At 34.8% G+C, this 21,752-nt stretch overlaps 1 protein-coding gene across 3 annotated transcripts in view; it reads left to right on the forward strand.

The window, feature by feature from the left end:
- ATP11B (ATPase phospholipid transporting 11B (putative)) overlaps positions 1–21,752 on the forward strand; it is a 118,984-nt gene that overhangs the window by 82,622 nt on the left and 14,610 nt on the right. For 2 of the 3 annotated variants that reach the window (XM_060099187.1, XM_060099189.1), the window contains 6 exons: positions 73–132; positions 1,682–1,809; positions 2,978–3,116; positions 15,422–15,487; positions 16,016–16,119; positions 17,405–17,570. In XM_060099187.1, coding sequence (XP_059955170.1) covers positions 73–132; positions 1,682–1,809; positions 2,978–3,116; positions 15,422–15,487; positions 16,016–16,119; positions 17,405–17,570 — 663 coding nt within the window. Of the gene's footprint in view, positions 1–72; positions 133–1,681; positions 1,810–2,977; positions 3,117–15,421; positions 15,488–16,015; positions 16,120–17,404; positions 17,571–20,473; positions 20,560–21,752 lie in introns of all 3 variants that reach the window. The other variant, XM_060099188.1, reaches the window with a different exon arrangement.

The raw sequence follows: 21,752 nt of genomic DNA on the forward strand, positions 1-21,752 counted from the left end.
AGCCATTTTTAGAAATTGTTTCTCTTTTAGACCTAAATATTTCAATTATTTCCATTTAATCTTGTTTTTCAGAATGTGTGCTTTATCACACCCCAGTTTTTATATCAGTTCTACTGTTTGTTTTCTCAACAAGTAAGTAAATAGAATCTTTTGTTTTATCCTTTTAGAGTAAAGTGTGTATGTTCAGTTTTTGGTAGATACTTGGAGGGACTTTTTCCATTTTTCCTAGTCCTACAGATAACTAGACAAAACTTTTCTAATAGTGTATTTAATTAGCATAACATCCATAATATTTCTTTATTCTGATTTTCAGTTTGAAGCAAGTGTTAATACCAAAATATATTTTAACTCTGGATGCTTTTTTTTAAAAAATAGATATTAACTCTTAATAGCTTATGAGAGAATTTGGTGAACCTTTTTCAACTTACGTGCAGTATTTCTGCAAAATCCGTATCAAGCCAGGCCAGGTAATTATTGGAAGTTTACCTCATTATTTATTTTTTGAGTCATAGAATTTTTTTAGATTTGGAAGAAACATTAGTGATTGAGCCCAGGGATGACATACAGGTTTCATCTCAGAAGGTAAATAATTAATAGAGGTTCCAGTAGTGCTATATTGAAAAGGGTTCTGAAGGTATAGGCTCAGAGGGAAAACTCTGTAATAGGTTAGCAGTAGCTATAATAAACACACATGGTGGGTCTTTTGTTGTATACATGTCACATAGAAAAGGAATTTGAAATCCATAGAGATTAAGTAACTTGCCCAAGATCACATAGCTAAACCATACTTGGACCTACTGCTTCTGACTACCTGAGCACCCTTTTCACATACCACACTCCACATCTCTAATTGATCAAGACGTTTATTCTAGTTTATTGAAATGACAAGTGTATTATTCTTAGGTTTTTTTAATGAGTTGTTTCTACCCTTAATCACTGTTTTCTCCTCTGTTTACAACCTATAACTCTAAATTTCAGATACCTGCTTGGACATTGATTGCCAGTAACAATGTTTGCTTACTTGGATGAAATAAAGAATGCTGTAAGAGCATGTGACAAGGAGACTTAACCTATTTTGATTAGGTTTGGGGGGAGTTTCTAGTATAATTCAAGAGACAGTATCAATATTAAGAAAAGCAGTATACGAAGAATAGGCAAAGTGCTAAGCAATTAGTACCAACTAATTACCAACAGTAGCACATACGACTTTTTAGAAGAAGCAGCTATCATCAGGAATTTGAGCCAGTGTTTTTAAGTTTCATGGATCATGGATTAAAGGAAGTGTAGGACTTAGATGGGAAGACAAAGCCATGAAAGCAAAACTATGTGTGTAGTATATCAAGGGAATAATAACAAGCCCAGGATGCATGTAGGAGAATTGTGTAAAATTACATCACAGGACCAAATTTGAGTATCTTGAAATATAGATCCAATTCACTATAATAGCAGAATCACTTGACATAACAAAATGTTCCAGTTTCCACAAAGATTATAAATCTAGGAACATTATGTCTATATAAGAAACAAGTTGGAATTATTAAAATGGATTTTGTGTAAATTTGAAAATATGTAATATAATTTCTATATTTATTTTTAATATGCTTCTTTGTAATTACATGTATAAGTATAATAGTAATACATAGTTTAGGGTCTCAAAATTCCTACAAATTTCTCTTTCTAGACATTGTATGACAGCGTGTACCTGACTTTATACAATATTTGTTTTACATCCCTGCCTATTCTGATATATAGTCTGTTGGAACAGCATATAGACCCTCATGTGTTACAGAACAAGCCCACTCTCTATCGGTAAGTGTTTTCCAGTATTAAATGTCCATACATTTCTTACTGCAAATAGTAGGTTACATAGTTATCAATTTTTGAAAGTATCTTAAAAATAAGCAAATATATCAGGCACTGTCTTGGTGGTTAATGTTTACGCAGGAAGTACTTCAGTTGTCATATGGTTTATAATTGTTGAACATTAAAGAGAACATTTGAATGATTTTTTCCAATGTTTTTAAAAATGAATAGTTTCATCCTAGGAATGCACTGAGCAGTTGTGTAATTTGCACCTACTGTTGTAAACCAGTAATACTCCGTTTCATGGGCACAAAAGAAGTTATTCAGTAATTAGTTGTCTCTAGAGTTCATAAAAAATTAGTTCATGTTCTAGCACTGCCAAATTTATGAGTAGTAATTGATGCAAAATGCAGAGTTAAGGACATAAATTTTCCCAGCTCCCCTGGGTTATTCCTTTCTCAGAACCAAGTAATCATAGATATGTGGAGTCAGCTCAGGACCAGCTTATGGTTCCCACATTAACTTGACCTCTACACTTAACAGAGATATTCAGTTATCCAGAAATGGCAGTAACTTACCTTGATTTCCCAGGTTATCTAGGACTGGGCTTGACCCAAGATTGGCACAGATGGTTCTTCTCATAATAGCTATTGATAGACAAGAACTCATTTAGGAGCCTCAGTGCTGGACCTAACTCAGATGACTCCACTGAAAAGAAACAATCACAGCAGAATGACTGAATGTTTACAACAGAATATAACGAAGAGGGAATTCCCTGGTGGTCCAGTGGTTAGGATTCCAAGCTTTGGAATTTGGTTCGATCCCTGGTCAGAGAACTAAGATCCCACAAGCCATGAGGCGCAGCCAAAAAAAAGAATATAACAAAGAAAAATCAACTTTTCACAATTAAACTGAAGTATTATGCCTATATCATATTTCTTTATTAAATGAGAAAATGTATTTGAATATGTTATGAGAATTCTAAGCTGTTACACAGATGTATATTATAAGCAGTGGTTTGTAAATTAGGTTTTATTCTTTCTGCTAAAATTTTTAAGCAATTTTAAATTAAAAATCCATCTTGTTTTTTAATTATCAAACTGTAATAATTATTTAGTAGGTATAGTAAGTCCTAATACATTTGTTTTTTTCTTCCTTTTTCTTAAATTTGCAGAGACATTAGTAAAAACCGTCAACTAAGCATGAAAACATTTCTTTATTGGACCATGTTGGGTTTCAGTCATGCCTTTATTTTCTTTTTTGGATCCTATTTTCTAATAGGGAAAGATACATCTCTGCTTGGAAATGGCCAGGTAAAATATATAGTTTTTTAAAGAACATTTTTAATAATTTAGTTTGGCTTTTGATAACCTTCTGTCATACAAAATAAAGTAAAATTCCATTTAAGTTATAAAATTGCAGGTATTAAATTAAAATGCAATTATAAAAAGGTTTTTAACTTTTTTTTACTTAATAAAATTTTATACAAATGAGAATTAAAACAGAAAGGCAATACAGTGTAATTTTAATATGAAACTCAGGTTACCTAAGCAGTTTTGTTGTTCAAAAATTAATTCACACAAGGAGATATGTTCATGCCCCTGCATGATGTTCACTTCAGGATTGTGTTTTAACAATGGCTACTGTTTATTTAGTACTTAACTATTGTGTTCAGTGCTTTCCATGCCCCATTTCCATTAATCCTCAAAATAATCCCATTGGAGAGATATTATGATTCAGCTTTTTTAGATGAGAAATAAGGACTTAATGTTTAGGTTTTTGCTTTTTTTTTTTTTTTTTTTTCTCTTTTGTGGTACGCAGGCCTCTCACTGTTGTGGCCTCTCCCATTGCGGAGCACAGGCTCCAGACACGCAGGCTCAGCAGCCATGGCTCACAGGCCTAGCCGCTCCGCGGCATGTGGGATCTTCCCAGACCGGGGCACGAACCCGTGTCCCCTGCATCGGCAGGCGGACTCTCAACCACTGCGCCACCAGGGAAGCCCAGGTTTTTGCTTTTAATTGGAGGAATTTTTTTTTCTTTTTGGGGTGGGGGGGCGTGGTGGTATGCTTGGGAAGTGCTACTGTACTTTTCAGTGCACTCCAGCAATTCTGAGGATGTCAAGTTACTGTTTAGAGTGGCTATTTTTCTGAAATGTGAAATTGGAAAGGAGTACCACACAGTACGTTGTTTCTGTGTCCTGATTGGAGTACTCATGTTGAGAGACTCTGCAGAACTAGGCCTCTCTTTCTAGGCTTAGCTAGATGGGTCAGAGGAAAAGAAATGACAGCTGTGGTACTATGGTAGACTGGAAATGCTTGTCACCTTTAGTTTCTCTTTTCCATTGGCAATATTTAAGTATTCCAAAATATTCAATATATTTGCAGAAACAGAGATACAAGGTTTGCAATTGGGAGAATATGAAGTTTTATCTGTTCAACAAACATTTATTGAGGACCAACCATTACCATGTACTATACCCAGTGTCTGGATTTATGAGAGGAACTAACACACTCAGTTATGGAGCTTAAGAGTCTTGTGAGGGATACAGAAAATAAACAAGTAAAATAACAAAATATTCAAGTGCAGTGAAGGAAATGGGTTTCAATTTTAGAGCGGCTTTAACCATGCAGATCCCTTTAGGATGTAGAAATGGAACATATGTATTATTGCCACTCTACTTTTGAGGACATATTTAGCCTGGTTTGGACAAATACATGAATCTAGTTTGTGTAACATGAAGGTTACAGCACTTCCCCCAAGTATAACTACCTTTTATTGAATTTTTCTCTCTTCCAGATATATTCCATGTATTAGCTTACTAAATTGTAATAACCCTGTATGAGGAAAATATTTTTTCATATTAGAAAATTAACCTCAGAAAGGTTAAGAAACTTGCCTCAGGTCACATAGTGAATAAATTACGAGTATAATTCAAACTCAGATCTGTATAACTTCAAAGCCTATGTGCTTAGCCAAGATCCTAAATTCCTCTGAGAAACAAGTATTAGCCTGGTACCCTTCTGTGCAGTATTGCCACTTGTGCAAAGACCATCAAACATATAGATATATGAGTGAGCATGCCCATTTCCACTTGAAATACTGGGCTAAAACTGGACAGAGTGAAGAGGGGAGAAGAGTTAAGAAAGAAGGAAGATATCACTGGATGAAAAGGAAGTTAAAGAGATCTCTCTTGTTGCTAGTTACTACTTTTTTTCTGATTTTAAAAGTAACATGTGCCCATTATGGTAAATTTGAAATACTCTATAGGAAAAATACACAAAGAAAATAAACCGCCTGTTCTTCTTCTACCCAGTTGTAATTATTTCTGTCATTTTTACATATTTTCTTCCATTCTTTTTTTATTTTTTACTGTTTTTCATTAACTTCATAACATATCCCCTTATTTCTCAATGATAGGCTTATTATAATTATCCCCTTACTATAGTCTAAGTGATTTTTCATGTTATTAAAAATGCTTCAAAAATATATTTTCACAGCTACATAATATTCATTACATGGCATAAATTATTTAAGAATGCTTATAATTTAGGTTTGTTTCTAATTTTTAGTGACTTTTAAAATTAAATCTTTGGGGACTTCCCTGGTGGTCCAGTGGCTAAGACTCCATGCTCCCAATGCATGGGGCCGGGTTCAATCCCTGGTCAGGGAACTAGATCCGACGTGCCACAACTAAGAGTTCACATGCCGCAACTCAAGATCCCGCACGCAGCAACAAAGATCCTGCATGCTGCAGCTAAGGCCCAACACAGCCAAACAAACAAACAAATAAATAAATAATTTTTTAAAATTAAATCTTGAGCATGCTTTATACAAAAGAAAAGAATCTTAATGAAGTGTAAATTGTTGTTGGCCCTTTAGTACAAAAGTTTTTCTTCTTTTTACCAACTGTTATTTTTTTTTTAACTCAAATTGTATGTCATTAACTTCCCCTTTTAGCCTACCGGTTCTACCACTCATATATACCACTCCCTGTAGAAACAGTGGAAAAGAAGCATACATTGCAATCAGTCAAATTGGATTTACATCCTGGCACCTGAAGTTACCATTTGAGTGATTTGGGATTAATTCTTTAACTTCTGTAAGGCTCAGTTTCCTCACTGCAAAATTAGGAACATGATTACTACCTTATAGGTTTGCTGTGAGGAATAAACAACATATTACATGTAGGGCATTAGGCAGAGTGGCTAGCATATAGAAGTACTCAATAAATCTTAGCAGTATTACTTGTTATTATTACTATCAAATCATTATATTGAAGACCCTGTTCTACCCAGTCCCCCCCAATCTACTTCTCCCAGAAACTCTCCTCTTTTTTTTTTTTTTGCGGTGTGTGGGCCTTTCACTGTTGTGGCCTCTCCTGTTGCGGAGCACAGGCTCCGGACGCGCAGGCTCAGCGGCCACGGCTCACGGGCCCAGCCGCTCTGCGGCATGTGGGATCCTCCCGGACCAGGGCATGAACCCATGTCCCCTGCATCGGCAGGTGGACTCTCAACCACTGCGCCACCAGGGAAGCCCAGAAACTCTCCTCTTTAACGGTGTAAGTTAAACTGTCCTTGCTGGCTCTCTCAGAACATGCAGTGCTCATTTCTAGTTCCAAGCCATTACTATGTTTTCTCTCTAGAATGCTCTTGCCTCTTTTTCCCAAAGTCAGTCTTATGACTGTCTGTTCTTCAAGATTGAGCCCACAGGTCCCTGTCCTTTCACTCCAGCTCCCTCTTACGCCTCCCTGTACTGAAAGTCTTTTTCGACATGGGTTGAATGCTTTCTGTTTTCCAGTAATGATTCTTGTATGCCCAAGAAATGTGCAAACAGTGGAGGACCTAGAGTAGAAAATATTAGGGGGAAGTACTGGGAAGAGAAGTGGCTAGAGGTGAAGATGAAGTCAGTGCAAACATCTGATCCTGAGAAAGGAGGAGGAGAAAGAGTTGCAGTAGTTTGGGATCCATGAAGGGCAAGACAGTTCAGGGAAAGTTAAGATTCTACCCCCATATTTTGTGATGGGCCTAGCAGTATCATGAATATTCTAGGTATTAATTAATTTTCAACAATTTTTTTTTTTTTGGCCATGCCATGTGGCTTGCAGGATCTCAGTTCCCTGACCAGGGATTGAACCTGGGCCACAGCAGTGAAAGTGCCGAATCCTAACTACTAGACCACCAGGGAACTCCCTCAACAAATATTTTTGAAGTATCCATTCATTCATTCTTAACTTCTCTTTTACTTAGGAAAGAACTATTTATTCTTCATATATTCCCCTCAGATCTTTTTAATAGGTCTTTTCTCTTAGTAAAATATAAGAATCCTGATAAGTTTTCTCTGAGATTTGGAAAGACTAGAGGAATGTATATGACATGTCTGAGTACCTGTTTGTGTGTGTGTGTATAAACTGCTTTCCTATGGACAGATCTTTACCTTCCAAGCACCATAAAAAAGATATTCCTTTACTGTCACTCCTTGATTGCCAGAGAACAAAAAATATATTAAGGGGACTGAACTACTGACTAATTTTTAATTGTTTTTCTTCTAAATATTAGAAGAGTTAAACTCAAATAAAATTTGTCTAGCCTTATGCAGGCTTAAAATACTCAAAGTATTTGGAGTATAAGTATTAGTTCAAAACTGGGGCTTGTCTTCCAATACCTTAGTATCATCTTATCACAAACATTTGTCAAAAAGTCAGATTTGTAATTTGGTGAATATTTGTTTGGGTAATCTTTTCTTTTTCTTTTATATATATATATATATTTTTTAATGGCTGTGTTGGGTCTTTGTTGCTGTGCTTGGGCTTTCTCTAGTTGTGGTGAGCAGGGGTACTCTTCGTTGCAGTGCGCGGGCTTCTCATTGCAGTGGCTTCTCGTTGTGGAGCGCAGGCTTCAGTAGTTGTGGCACACAGGCTCAGTAGTTGTGGCTCGCAGGCTCTAGAGCACAGGCTCAGTAATTGTGACATACGGGCTTAGTTACTCCGCGGCATATGGGATCTTCCCAGACCAGGGCTCGAACCCGCGTCCCCTGCGTTGGCAGGCGGATTCTTAACCACTGTGCCACCAGGGAAGTCCCTTCATATTTTTTTTTTCCGGAGTTGAAAATGAGCTTAACATAAAACTTCATATTATTTCTGTAATCCAACAAGATCAACTTTGTTTGAGTTGGTGTTTTTTAACAGGCTTTGTAGAAGAGAACAATCATTTCTTCTTTATTAATTGAATTTTGACAAAAGGTAAAATTATTATAATGTATTTTGTTAGAGATCTGAATGTAACTTTTAAAAAATGTTAACTCCTCCAAGAATAATAGAAAAAACTGACTTCCATGATACTGGTTTTTAAAAAACAGCTTAATTGAGGTATAGTTGGTATACAGTAAGCTGCATATATTTAAAATTTATAACTTGATACTTTTTTACCATCTTAACATTTTTAAGAGTACAGTTCAGTCGTGTTAAGTAAATTCACATTGTTATGCAACAGATCTCCAGCACTTTTTCATCTTACAAAGCTGAAACTCTGTGCCTATTAAGAACTACCCATTTCCCTTCTTACCAGCTCCTGGAATTTACCGTCCTTTCTGCTTCTATGAATTTGACCACCTATGAAATCATGTTTTTTTAGAAGCTAAATAATTGGGAGGTGAACACCAATGAAGAATGTTTATTAAGGTTACTATAAATTACAGAGGTACTAAAAGCAAATGACTTTTTTAAAAAAGAAAAATTTGTCTCCTTTGTTTATCTCTACAGAGTAAGTGTTCTCATATTGGGACACTACTTGTTCTAAGTGTTGCTGTTGTCCAGAATATTTTTGGAAATAGCTTATGTTGTCTTTCTGTGATCTCATGAAGAAACTTTCTCAGGGAAGAATATTTAAAGTCATAGACAAGGGAAGATGTTACTGAAGATTATAGGTAAGGAAAGTATGAGAGGAACAATTTAGATTACAGGAGTTCACCTCCAGTTAAAGCAAACTTCCACAGAATGCAATGGCAAAGGCATCGTGGCTTGGTTAAGTGTATATTAGAAGAATTTAAAAAAAAATTTATAGTGAAGGAAACAGAACAGAGGGAATTTTAGTCATGTGGTAAGAGTGGAAAACTAAGATGATGTAGGGAGAAAAATTTTGGGAGAGTAGTTTCAGAGGTAGCTGAGTTCCCATCCCAACATTCCATGACATTCTGCTTCTCTAGTGGTTTCAACCGAAGGCTTCAGAGGAAAAAGACAATAAAGAAAAAAAGAATCCTTTGTTAACTCAGGAACTTAAACACTAATACCTATTCCACTCATTCTCAGTGGTCTGATATGAAAATTACAATCTAGATAACTACTGTTTAAAATGAGATCCTGCCCTAATAAGGGTTTTTAAAATTTGTTTTGGTTTTGTTTTACTGAAGTATACAGAAACTCAAAAATGTCAACCATTAATTTCTTTTTTTCTCTCTTTATGGAATTATACCCAGTTTAGAAAACTAAAATAATTGAAATTCAAAAAAATGTGGGATCAGAGAAAAAGGGAAAAACTATTAGAGTATTCTAATTCCAGTTAGACTTCTCCAGTAGAGAAGCTGGAATTGTCAGACCCTCGGCACTGTTCTAAACTATATATTCACTATTCCACCACATTAAAAATCAAATGACGAACGAATAAGGATGAAAAAGTAATTCTTCACCTCTTATTCAAGCCTTCTAGGTCTGGACTGTTTGCCAGATTAGTTGGGGGGAAACAATCAGCAACACAGAATCGAGGAGTTGAAATTTCAGGTTGTAATTTTGAGAGAAAGAGAAAAATAAAACTTTTTGTAGTTTTTGCTAGTATTTTTTTTAATGTTAATGATTTCTCCCCTTACTTCCTATCTTTAATTAGTTTCTCTTTCACACTATACATGTCATCAGCTGTTGAAACCTAGCCATCAGATGATAAGAGCTCTGTGTTAAGATAGAAATATACTATTTTATATTTGTATTCCACCGAGAATTCAGTATCCTTTACTTTCATTCAAATGATTTAACCACCATAATTACCAATCAGGTCATTCAAGAACACATATGCAATTTAATTCCTGTCAGTAGATACAGATTTCTTTTAACTAAACCTTGTATGATTAAAATATCTTTGATTATCTAGTTCATTACAGAATTTCCCTGTATGTTCATTTATTCATGAGACAAATATTTAAAGCACTAATATTCCAAGCAATTAATAGAAAATTACATCATATACAGAGAACAGAAAAATATACCTTGTTTCTTATGGTATCACCCAACAATTAGTCAGTGTTTAAAACCAATAATAAAGAGATAGTTTGTACTGGAGAACTGAACAACTGATTAACTCTATAGAAGATAATTCTTTTATAGATCAATGTGTAGTTAAGTTAGACCTGTTACGAAATTTGAAGAAGTTACATTTTTTACTATTTCTACTTTCTGGCCTCCTCTTCTCCCTTGAATGTTCTCCTGTAGGGCATTCACCCCCAGCACTCCCATCAAAACCATGTTCTTTATGGTCACCAGCCACCACTTCATTGCTAAATCTAAGAGCGTGCCTCAGCCCTTTTGAACTCAACCATTGGGTACAATTTTTTTTTTTTTTTTTTTTCTTTTTGCGGTATGCGGGCCTCTCACTGTTGTGGCCTCTCCCGTTGCGGAGCACAGGCTCCGGATGCGCAGGCCCAGCGGCCATGGCTCACGGGCCCAGCCGCTCCGCGGCATATGGGATCCTCCCAGACCGGGGCACGAACCCGTATCCCCTGCATCGGCAGGCGGACTCTCAACCACTGCGCCACCAGGGAGGCCCTGGGTACAATTTTTGAAGCCTTCCTGCCTGCTGTATTATCTTCTCTCAGCCTCTGTAAGTTACTTTGGCTTCCTTAGCAACTGTTCCTTTTCAGTCTTCACCTCCTACCCTCAGAATCAGGGCTTCTCAACCTCTGCACCAATGGCATTTTGAGCCAGATAGTTTTTTGCTGTGGAGGTTCACCCTATGAATTGTAGGATGTTTAGCAGCATGCCTACCCACTAGATACCAGTAGCACACAGGCATACACCCCTAACTCCCCCACCCAGTTATGACAACCAAAAATGTCTTCAGATCCAGCCAACTGTCCACCGCGAGGCAAAATGCCCCCAACTTGAGAACCGCTGTTCTAACTGTTCTACATGGAGCAGTGGCCTAGGACTCAGTTCTGTGCCATCTTTTATCTGTACACAGGGTGAATTCATCCTTCTCCTGGTTGAAACATTGCTTATATGCTGAACTCCCAGTTTTACATCTCTGCCAGTTGCTTATCAGATTCAAATAACTAACTGCCTTCTCTACCTGTAAGTCTCATAGAATCTCAAAGTTAATATTGCTAAACAGAATTTTTTTATGTCTTCTGCAAACCCATTTCCCTTCCAATTCTTCTTATATTTATTAATAAATGGAACTACCTTTTACCCATCTGCTTGGGCAGAAATCTAGGAATCATCCTTCATTTCACTTCTTCTCTCACAACCCATATGAAATCGCATTGGTTCTGATGTCACACATATCCTGGATGTTTCTCCTTCTCTCCTCCTCCACACCAATCAGATCATCACCATCTCTTTCGGAGACCATAATAGTAACTGCCTTCTTCCTGCTCCTGCTTCTGTTCTTCCCCTTCCTACTATCTCTTCTCCACACAGTAGCCCAAGTGATCTTTTAAAAATGAAAAGATCTTGGACTACCTCTTGGACTGTATTTCCTTCCACCCTCCCCTTTATTCACTCTACTCTAGCCACACTGGTTTTCTTGCTCTTTCAGACCAATTAGTTCCTGCCTTAGGACTTCTGCACTTGCTGTTTCTCTGCCTGGATGCTTTTCTCTCACGTGGTCATTTGACTGACTCCCTTATTCATTCAGGTCTCCTGAAATGTCACTGGCTTGAGTAGGCCTTTCTAGCCCACTCCAGTAAAATCCCATCTCCCTCACCTTCCATCACTTCCCGACCCCTTACTCTACATTTATTTTCTTTTATTTATTTGTTTGTTTGTTTATTTTTGGCTGCATCGGGTCTTCGTTGCTGCACACAGGCTTTCTCTAGATGCAGCGAGTGGGGGCTACTCTTTGTTACAGTGCGCGGGCTTCTCTGTGGTGGCTTCTCGTTGCAGAGCACAGGCTCTCTACCTCAAAGTATATATTTTTGGGTTTATTTATTTTTTGCCTCCTCCACTATGTGTAAGCTCCTTGAGGTCAGAAACTTTACCTTATTGCTGCTTTATTCCCCAAGGCTTGGAATGGTACTTGGCGTAGAATAAGATGCTCAATTACTATTTCTTGAGTGTACAAATGAATAATGAATGATCCTTTTAAATTTGGAATACACGGTTGGCTTTAATTAGGTAACAAGTTAGAAGAAGTGATTCAAAAAAAACAGATTGTGTTAGAAAGTGTTTTGAGCATCTGTCTCTTCTGAGCAGGGGCAGATCCAGGTTTAGTAGAGTAATCTAAGCCTTAACTCGTTTTGGCAGGCCCTCTTTAAGGGAAAGAACTGTAAGTACAAACACAAGTATATGTGAAAGTGATTATGAGTGACATAAATAGGTCCCACTTAACCCAAGCCAATGTAATAAGCCCAACTCAACTTCTCTTTAGCCAGATTCTGCCACTCACTTCATCATCACCTAAACTAATTCAAGGGGAAATCAGAATGGAAAGAGTCTTAACTGATTGATGTAATTGAAATACATAACTTGTGCTAACTTTATCCAAAAAGGAGAGAGAATGTGAATGTGTTTTCTACAGCTCCCTCTAGGGCCTTGAATGCTAGAAGGAGCCCTAAATCTTCCTCTGCTTCTAAGGAAGATACCATGTAGCTAGTCCCAGTCTGGGCCCAGTAAAACCATATACTGAGGGATAGACATGTGTGGTTGTTACCACTCCCAGGCCCAGGTTCCCTGACTGCATCAATTACCTATCTCCATATCCCTGAAAGAGGAGCTGGCTCTCTTAAGAGCTGAGTTAAGTGAGATCCAATGATTTTTCAGTATTTCCAGGTCATTTCTAGAGATGATAAAAGCAGGAAAAGTCAATATGACTTTTCCATTATTTTCCTCTTGACAAATAAACTCCCCAAAATACCCTCAAATGAAGGAATATTAATGTTTCATTGTTGATTATAATAACCATTATTCATTGATTTTTTTTTGCCTTTTAAGCTTTTTATTTTTTTAACTGAAGTATAGTGAATTTACAGTGTTGTTAGTTTCAAGCATACAGCATAGTGATTCAGTTATATATAAATAAATATTCTTTTTCAGATTCTCTTCCATTATATGTTATTATAAGATAGTGAGTATAGTTCCCTGTGCTATTAGGTCTTTGTTGTTTACCTATTTTATATTTAGTAGTGTGTATATTTTAATCCCAAACTTCTAATTTATCTTCTCCACCCACTGTCCCCTTTGGTAACCATAAGTTTGTTTTCTATGTCTGTGAATCTATTTCTCTTTTGTAAATAAGTTCATTTGTATCATTTTTTAGGTTCCACATTTAAGCAATATCTTATTTTATTTGTCTTTCTCTGACTTACTTCACTTAATATGATAAACTCTGGGTCCATCCATGTTGCTGCAAATGGCATGATTTCATTCTTTTTTATGGCTGACTGATACTGTATTGTGTATATGTACCACATCTTCTTTGTCCATTCACCTGTCAGTGGACATTTAGGTTGCTTCTATGTCTTGGCTATTGTAAATAGTGCTGCTGTGAACACTGGGGTCTGTGTATCTTTTCAAATTAGAGTTTTCTCCGGATATATGCCCAGGATTGGGATTGCAGGATCATATGGCAACTCTTTTTAGCTTTTAAGGAACCTCCATACTATTCTCCTAAATGGCTACACTAATTTACATTCCCACCAACAGTGTAAGAGGGTTCCTTTTTTGCCACACCCTTTCCAGCATTTACTATTTGTAGACTTTTTAATAATGGCCATTCTGACCAGTGTGAGGGGATACCTCATTGTAGTTTTGATTTGCATTTCTCCTATAATTAGTTATATTGAGCATCTTTTCATATGCCTGTTGGCCATCTGTATGTTTTCTTTAGAGAAATGTCTTTTTATGTCTTCTGCCCATTTTTTGATTGGGTTGTTTATTTTTTTGATAATTAAGCTGCATGAACTGTTTGTATACTTTGGAAATTAATACCATGTCAGTAGCATCATTTGCAAATATTTTCTCCCAGTCCATAAGTTGTCTTGTCATTTTGTGGATAGTTTCCTTTGCTGTGCAAAAGCTTTTAAGCTTAGTTAGGTCCCATATTTTATGTCAAAGAGTGATCTGCCTGTGTTTTCCTCTAGAAGCTTTACATTTAAGTCTTTAGTCCATTTTGAGTTTATTTTTGTATATGGTGTTAGAGAATGTTCTAATTTTATTCTTTTATGTGTAGCTGTCCAATTTTCCCAGCACCACTTATTGAAGAGACTGTCTTTTCTCCATTGTATATTTTTGCCTCCTTTGTCATAGATTAATTGACTATAGGTGCATGGGTTTATTTCTGGGCTTTCTATCCTGTTGCATTGATCTATATGTCTGTTTTTGTGCTGGTACCATACTGTTTTGATTGCATTAGCTTTATAGCGTAGTCTGGAGTCAGGGAGTGTGATTCCTCGAGCTCCATTATCCTTTCTCAAGATTGTTTTGGCTATTCAGGGTCTTTTGTGTTTCCATACAAATTTTAAAAATTTTTGTTGAGTATTTTATTTATACCAGGCAATATACTAAGTATTTTAAAATAAACAATAATTTTATAAGCACTGAGGTTGTGGTTTATCTTTAATTACTTAGATGAGTTTTATTGCCATTGGAACCTGTATATTTTTTTCTTTCTTTTTCTTTTTTTTTTTAAAACAACCAGCCTTTTAAATAATTTTTTTTAATCAGTGGTAAAGATTATGACTACTTTGTAAACTAAATTAACATAAAGTTCTGGTTGTGCTCTTATTTGTGGAAATTAAATTGACATTCTCTGGGGATTCTGCATTTTTAATAGGCCTTAGTAAGTTTTGGCTATAAAGCCCAGGGCAATACTATCTAACTGGCATTAACTGCATTTTTACTTGAAATCTCTTGACTAGGTCCACTGGCCGTTATCTTTCCTTTCAGGTGTTGGTTTTGTGTATAAGTTTCTTTTTACCTGCTCTTTCTATGGTGTGTCCAGAAATACAGTGGCAGGTGATCTGCTGTGACTTCTGGTTGGAATGGTTTCAGAAACTAATTGTGATTGAACAGGGTTTTATTATCATTTTTACTTTGTGATAAGAGTAAAGCAGTCACTAACAGCTATATCATTATCACTAAAAACTGTGCCACATAATTCCAAACCCATCTTTGAGTTTCCAGTCTGATAATGTTATCCACAGAATCATTTTACATAATAATAAACATGATAATGCTTTATGGTGTTTCTTCTCATTCTCCTTTAACTGTACTAATCTAGTCACAGATTTCAAATGTAACTGGTGTAAATGATGCAAGTAATTTTTAGTAAAGAATGTACACTAGTTACTCTTTGCATCACTTCTGATTTAGCATCATTTTAACCCATAATGCAATACTGGTTTATTTGTTCTGTTTTAGATGTTTGGAAATTGGACATTTGGTACCTTGGTCTTCACAGTCATGGTTATTACAGTCACAGTAAAGGTATGGTACAGAAATTAGAAGCATGGATACATTTTGTGTCTGTATAATTCTTAGTTAATTTTCCTCATTTCTTTATTGATAGATTTTCCTTTTTCAGTCATGAATAATTTCATGGATGCCTAGTTTAATAATTCATTTTAATTTTTGTCAAAAGATTCATTATGAATTCATTTTTTAAATTCATTATTTTGGAAAGCCTCAGCTGATTTTTATGGTCAGATAAAGGTTAACCCCTCAATACTCATGCTTCTCTCTATGTAATGCAAGACAACACAAGCTGGTTTAGGCCATTGAGTTCTGAATAAAGTACTCATGAAATTTTAATACTGCTTCCTCACAGAAGAAAAATACTATAAACTTGAAATTGTTGAATTTCATACTAGGATCTTTTCATTAATATTTATCTTCTGAAGGACTTTGCCATAGCAACCTTAGTCACTTATAATTAATACATTTTATTCTTGAGTTTTAGCTGAGAAGTTAAAGATTTATTGATTTACATTAAGGGTTTTTTAATTTATTTTTTAGATGGCTTTGGAAACTCATTTTTGGACCTGGATCAATCATCTTGTTACCTGGGGATCTATTTTATTCTATTTTGTATTTTCTTTGTTTTATGGAGGGATTCTCTGGTGAGTGACTATATTTTATTTTAGTTATATTGATTCAACTCTAATAAATAGTTATTATGATAGACTTTATTATGAACAAATTCTACTCAGAATAGTTTTGAGACCCTATCCTGATAAGAAATTTAGTTTTTTCAGTTGATCTTACTGATATGGAAGAAAAAAGAAACTAACAGTTACTGAATACCTACTATATTCTAGTGTTTTACCTAAGATATTAAATTGATTCATCACAATAATCTTGTTACCCCATTTTTTTCTATTTGGAAACTGAGCTCCAAAATCACAACAGTTAAAAGTAGCAAAGCTAGGATTTACTTGAAAATTAATGTTCTTTACACTAATCATATTACCTCTAAATTATTATTAATGTGTATAATTTAAAAAGTCACATAGAATCATTAAATTTTCATGAATGAGTTAACTTCTCTCTCAAAAGTAGTGTGCTGCATATTCACTGGTAAAATCAGATATTCAGCTATTCTGATAGATTAAAAATGAATGCTTTTCCTAAGATTCTTTGGTAAGTGATGGACAGCTGAAATCTCTCAGTTGGAGAATGTATATTACATTGCCTACTGTGCCTGTGATCCCTGTATCAGGCAAAATATTACAAAAGGCAGGGAAAAAACTTGTATTGGCTAAACATTAACTTTCATTTAGGATTATAAACAGATACTCTAATGAATATCGTTTGTTTGTTTTTAATCCTCTTTATTTCTGCATTTCTTCCTGTATTTCTCCTCATTCTTTTGAAGTGATATATACACAAACCCAAAAAGAGTATCTTAACAATACCTACTACTATGTAGAACTAATATTTGTGAGTACATTTATTTTAAAATCCATGTGTAGAGAAGATCCTCTAAGTAGAGCTTTTCAACCTAAAATTTAGGTAATCAAGTTTGTAGTTGCTTAGTAGAAAATATTTTATTACATACTTTTTCTTGCTTTTTTGGTCTCTTAGGTCTGTATTATTCACTACATAATTCTTTTGAATTATCCTAACAGTAAGATAGGATAAGTCAATTACTTGCCACTTTCCTAATTATAAAAACTATGGTTGTCATTCAGATGAATTAAATTGGATTTTATTTTTAACAATTAAAATCTACCATGTTTTATTAGTTGATTAATTAAATTACACTGATTCCACATTTTGAACATTTTCCTGGAGTATTCTTAAAATTGTAACCTTCATGTATAGTGGGTTTACTTAATGTCGTGATTTAAGAATCTGTCTTGTCGGTTTCTTCATTTATTATAAGCCCACTTTCTTTCTTTGCAGGCCATTTTTGAGCTCCCAGAATATGTACTTTGTATTTATTCAGCTCCTGTCAAGTGGTTCTGCTTGGTTTGCCATAATTCTCATGGTTGTTACATGCCTATTTCTTGATATTGTGAAGAAAGTATTTGACCGACAGTTTCATCCTACAAATATTGAAAAGGCACAGGTAACCACTTTTTATATACAATACTTTTTTAATTAGGAGTCTTGATGAATAGCTGTCATTATAATTTGCTTATATTAGAAAATAGGAAATTATCTATTCCTGTATCAAGTATTTTGCAATATAAATATTGTTAAATGTGATATTTTTAAAGTTATTGTTGCTATTAATTTTATGACTCCTGAAAAATTATAATTTTTAAAAATTACATTGTGTTATTAATAGAACTAGATTTTAAGTATAAAACTTTCAAGTTATGTCCAAATAATAGTATAAATATGTCTTAAATAGTATTATCACAGCCTTCTATCAAATATGTATAATTGGGATATATATCCATTTCTTTAGAACCATTAGAATTTCAGTAGTACTTCTTCAGGTCATATTGTTTTCAACAAAAGTATGAAATAAGTTCTTTAACCTAAACTTCTACAGAATGGATTTTTATAAAATATATTTTCTTACTAAACACTAATAATATTAAACTACAGCAGATATTAACAGTATGTTACCTAGTGTTTAAGAATATGGTCTTTAGGGCTTCCCTGGTGGCGCAGTGGTTGAGAGTCTGCCTGCCGATGCAGGGGACCACGGGTTCATGCCCCGGTCCGGGAGGATCCTGCGTGCTGTGGAGCGGCTGGGCCCGTGAGCCATGGCCGCTGAGCCTGCGTGTCCGGAGCCTGTGCTCCGCAACGGGAAAGGCCACAACAGTGACAGGCCCGCGTACCACAAAAAAAAAAAAAAGAATATGGTCTTTAGGGCCTGATAGTTGTGGGTTCAAAACCCACATTCTACCACTGAGTAGCTCTGTAACTTTAAGTCTCCGTTTCTTCATGGGTAAAATTATGACAGAAATGTCTATTTCATTACATTTGTAATAAGGATTAAATGAAATAATGTTCAGACACAGAGTATATCCTCAAGAAATGATAGCTATTTAGTATATTTGACTTTTTTGTGTATTTGACTTGTACATAAGCTAGAAATATTGGTTTGCCCTATTAACCGCATCATGACATTGAACATATGTCAAGAGTACATTCTAATCAACTTTTATGCCCTTGTAAACACAGAGTTTATTAATCATTTAGTTCTGCCTAGGTTGAGGTTTTTGTGGGGGTTTTGGTTTTTGTTTTTGTTTTTTGCATGTTTGCTATATGCCAAGCAAATTTTGGAAATCTAGTTGTGTGTTCATGCTACAAATAGAATAAGTGCTTCTTAAGTATTTAGTGATTTGAGTTAGGTTTCTTAAACAGTGTATTGGTTTTAATTTCAGTTGATCATATTAACATTTCTTTAGCACTTATTTGCTTTGGTCACTCAGTCCTAGCAAATACACATTTTAACAACACCGAAGCAGCATAGGCCTCTGAAGCCTGACAAACTTAATTCAGATACTGTTTTAACCACTTATAAAATGCATGTCCTTAATCAAGTCACTTCCCTAAGCCTCAGTTTCTTCCTCTGTAGAATCAGAATAATAACTACCTTACTTGATGGTTAGAGATCATTAATATAAAGTGCCTAACCCTGGGTCTGTATGTAGTAAGTCCTCAGTAAGAACATAATTATAAGAACGATGAGGATGTTGCTCTGATACTGATCTTCAGCTGGGGCTGAAAAAATTTGCATAATCTGATTACTGTGTCTGCCTATGCATATATTTATATCAGTATGGGCAGACTTTTCCACCGTGCAATATATTACTTAAATATATATCAGAAAGGTTTGCATATCTTTTTTCTAATCTTCAGAGATATTCATGATAATAGAATACTACTTTTAATACATTGTCTATTATACTTTTTCTAGACCTTTATGGAGAACATATCTGTCTTGCCCTCTTGGCTATATAAAGTTATATTTCACCAAAATATATTAATGACATCACTTAAAAAGTTACTTCTTTATAAAAATAAATAATGATTTATTTACATTTATCCTTAGAAATTTTCTTTAGGAAGAGCATTATGTCTTTTCATAGAGATTTCTTAATGGTAATAAAAGGTGATAATATTAGTCCTTATTACCATTTTTATAGACCTCTTTTTAAAGGATTACACAGGAAATATTTGATACCTTAAGGCGGACCCTTAGACAAGAAAAAGTTAGAAGTACTTTATATATATTTTAGTTCTTTTACCATAGGTTAAATTGATTAAAAATGGAGTTGATTTTAAAAATCAATCATTTTTCCATGTATGAAAGCCAGTATAATCTCCCTTTCTACCCTACTAAATTCTTTTTAAATGATTTGACTGGATGTTCAACTGTGATCTAATCTAAAGAGAAAAAGAGTGTAATATATATTTTTAAAATTGAGTCACTTTGCTGTACAGCAGAGATTGGCCCAACATTGTAAATCAACTATACATCAATAAAAAATAAACATGGAAATAAAAATAATCTAAAGAGGAAATCTCTACTTCCACTCAGGGATTTTCTAGCCTACGGGGGATTTTTTTTGTTTTTGTTGAGACAGTATATGGTCATTCATATCCCGTGCGTGACATTATTCTTTCGCTATAGTCAGTAATCTTTATTATTTCAGCCTTGTACTTTCACCTCTGATTTCAAATGTTGAGAAAGTTGTTAGAAAGTTGTCAGGTACTTACTTCATTGCTTACCAAAAGTAGCAAGAAAAATCATATCAAAAGAAGTGTTGTCAGCATTTATTTTGAGCTTTGTTTTTCTGCAGAATAACAATGTGATATTAAGAATAAATTCTTTTGATAGCAAAGCCAATGGCCCTACAAATGTCAGTTATGTATGTGTACCATGTATGATATATCCTACTCTTGTAGGGACAAATGTCTTTACAAAGCTTGTCCTGTGTCTGTCTCTTAGGTGATAAATACAGCTCACTGACTTGTTGTATGTCCCATCCCTTTTCTGTCCACTTATAGATGTACTCCAACACAGTCGCTTTCAGTGACGAATTCATCGCACTGCAGCCATTGTCGAGGGCAAGGAATCAGCTGAGCAAACTTAGGTAGAGTAGGAGGAGTAGAACCTCATTAACTCTTCTGCATGCTAAAGGTCAATTTAAAAATATTCAAAAGATGGGCAGAGGCATGAATTAAGAGTGGGGCATTTTTGTTAGCACAGCTCTGTCTCTAATTTGACCTTTATCGATATGTATGTTAAAACCTAAAAAATATATCCATTTCTTTGAGACAAAAATTCAGCATAACAGGACAGAGATCTGTACCTTATATATTTTATACCTTAACTACCTTTTCTAGCACAATTCTAATGCTTCTGCTTGTCATACGGGTACGTAAGAATGCTCCTGCATGTTGAGTAATTTAAGCTACAGAAATTCATGATAAAATTTAAAGTTTTAAGTTTCAGTTACTTGGAAGTGAGAATTGCCCATTTTTTATCTTGCCTTAATCTGTGTTGCAAATACATGTGTATATTTGTCTTTGTACACTGTAATGGCTGCTAAAACATTTCATATCCTTGCTGCTGTTTAGTGCATCTATAAATTGAACAAATACTTTTTTTTTACTTTTTAATTATTTTATTGGTATAAATAATTCAGCCCTGAAAAAAAATCACTCTAGATTTCAAGTAGGTTTATTGACTACAAATTATTTTAAAATAATGCAAAAGTGTGTCCTAATTTTTTTTTCCTTTTTTTTTTTTTTTTTTGCTTAAACAATAGGTAAGATTTTACCAATACATTTTGTATCTCATATATATACCTTTATCTCCACAGACAGATCCATTCTGTCAGTTTCCACAAAAAATAATTAGTAATCCGAAGATGTCTTGGTGGAAGAGAATGAAAGTTTAAATCCTAGAACTTTTCATATTAAGATACCAAAGCTATATATTAATTTTAACTCCAGTCTAGTTTGAAAAGGAAAAGTAATATAACTGATTGTTTTGTTTTGGCACCCTTCAACTTCTCACCCTGGGTTTTTAGTCATATATTTTTTTAAAATTCTTTTTTATTCTCAAGATTTCTAATCCATCTATGTTCACTTGATCAAACAAATGACTTTGACAGAGCACTGCTTAAAGAACTTCTTATGTAATCCTATGAGTTCATAATTTTGAGCTGTTCCAAAATTTTACCAAACCTTTCGATTTTATTATTCCTATTAGCATCAGGATTTTTGAAATACTCTACTTTGAATTACAAAGGTATAATAATTGTAGATGAATATACAAATG

The sequence above is a fragment of the Mesoplodon densirostris genome, chromosome 5 (assembly GCF_025265405.1).
Source record: "Mesoplodon densirostris isolate mMesDen1 chromosome 5, mMesDen1 primary haplotype, whole genome shotgun sequence".
NCBI classification, from domain to species: Eukaryota; Metazoa; Chordata; class Mammalia; order Artiodactyla; family Ziphiidae; genus Mesoplodon; species Mesoplodon densirostris.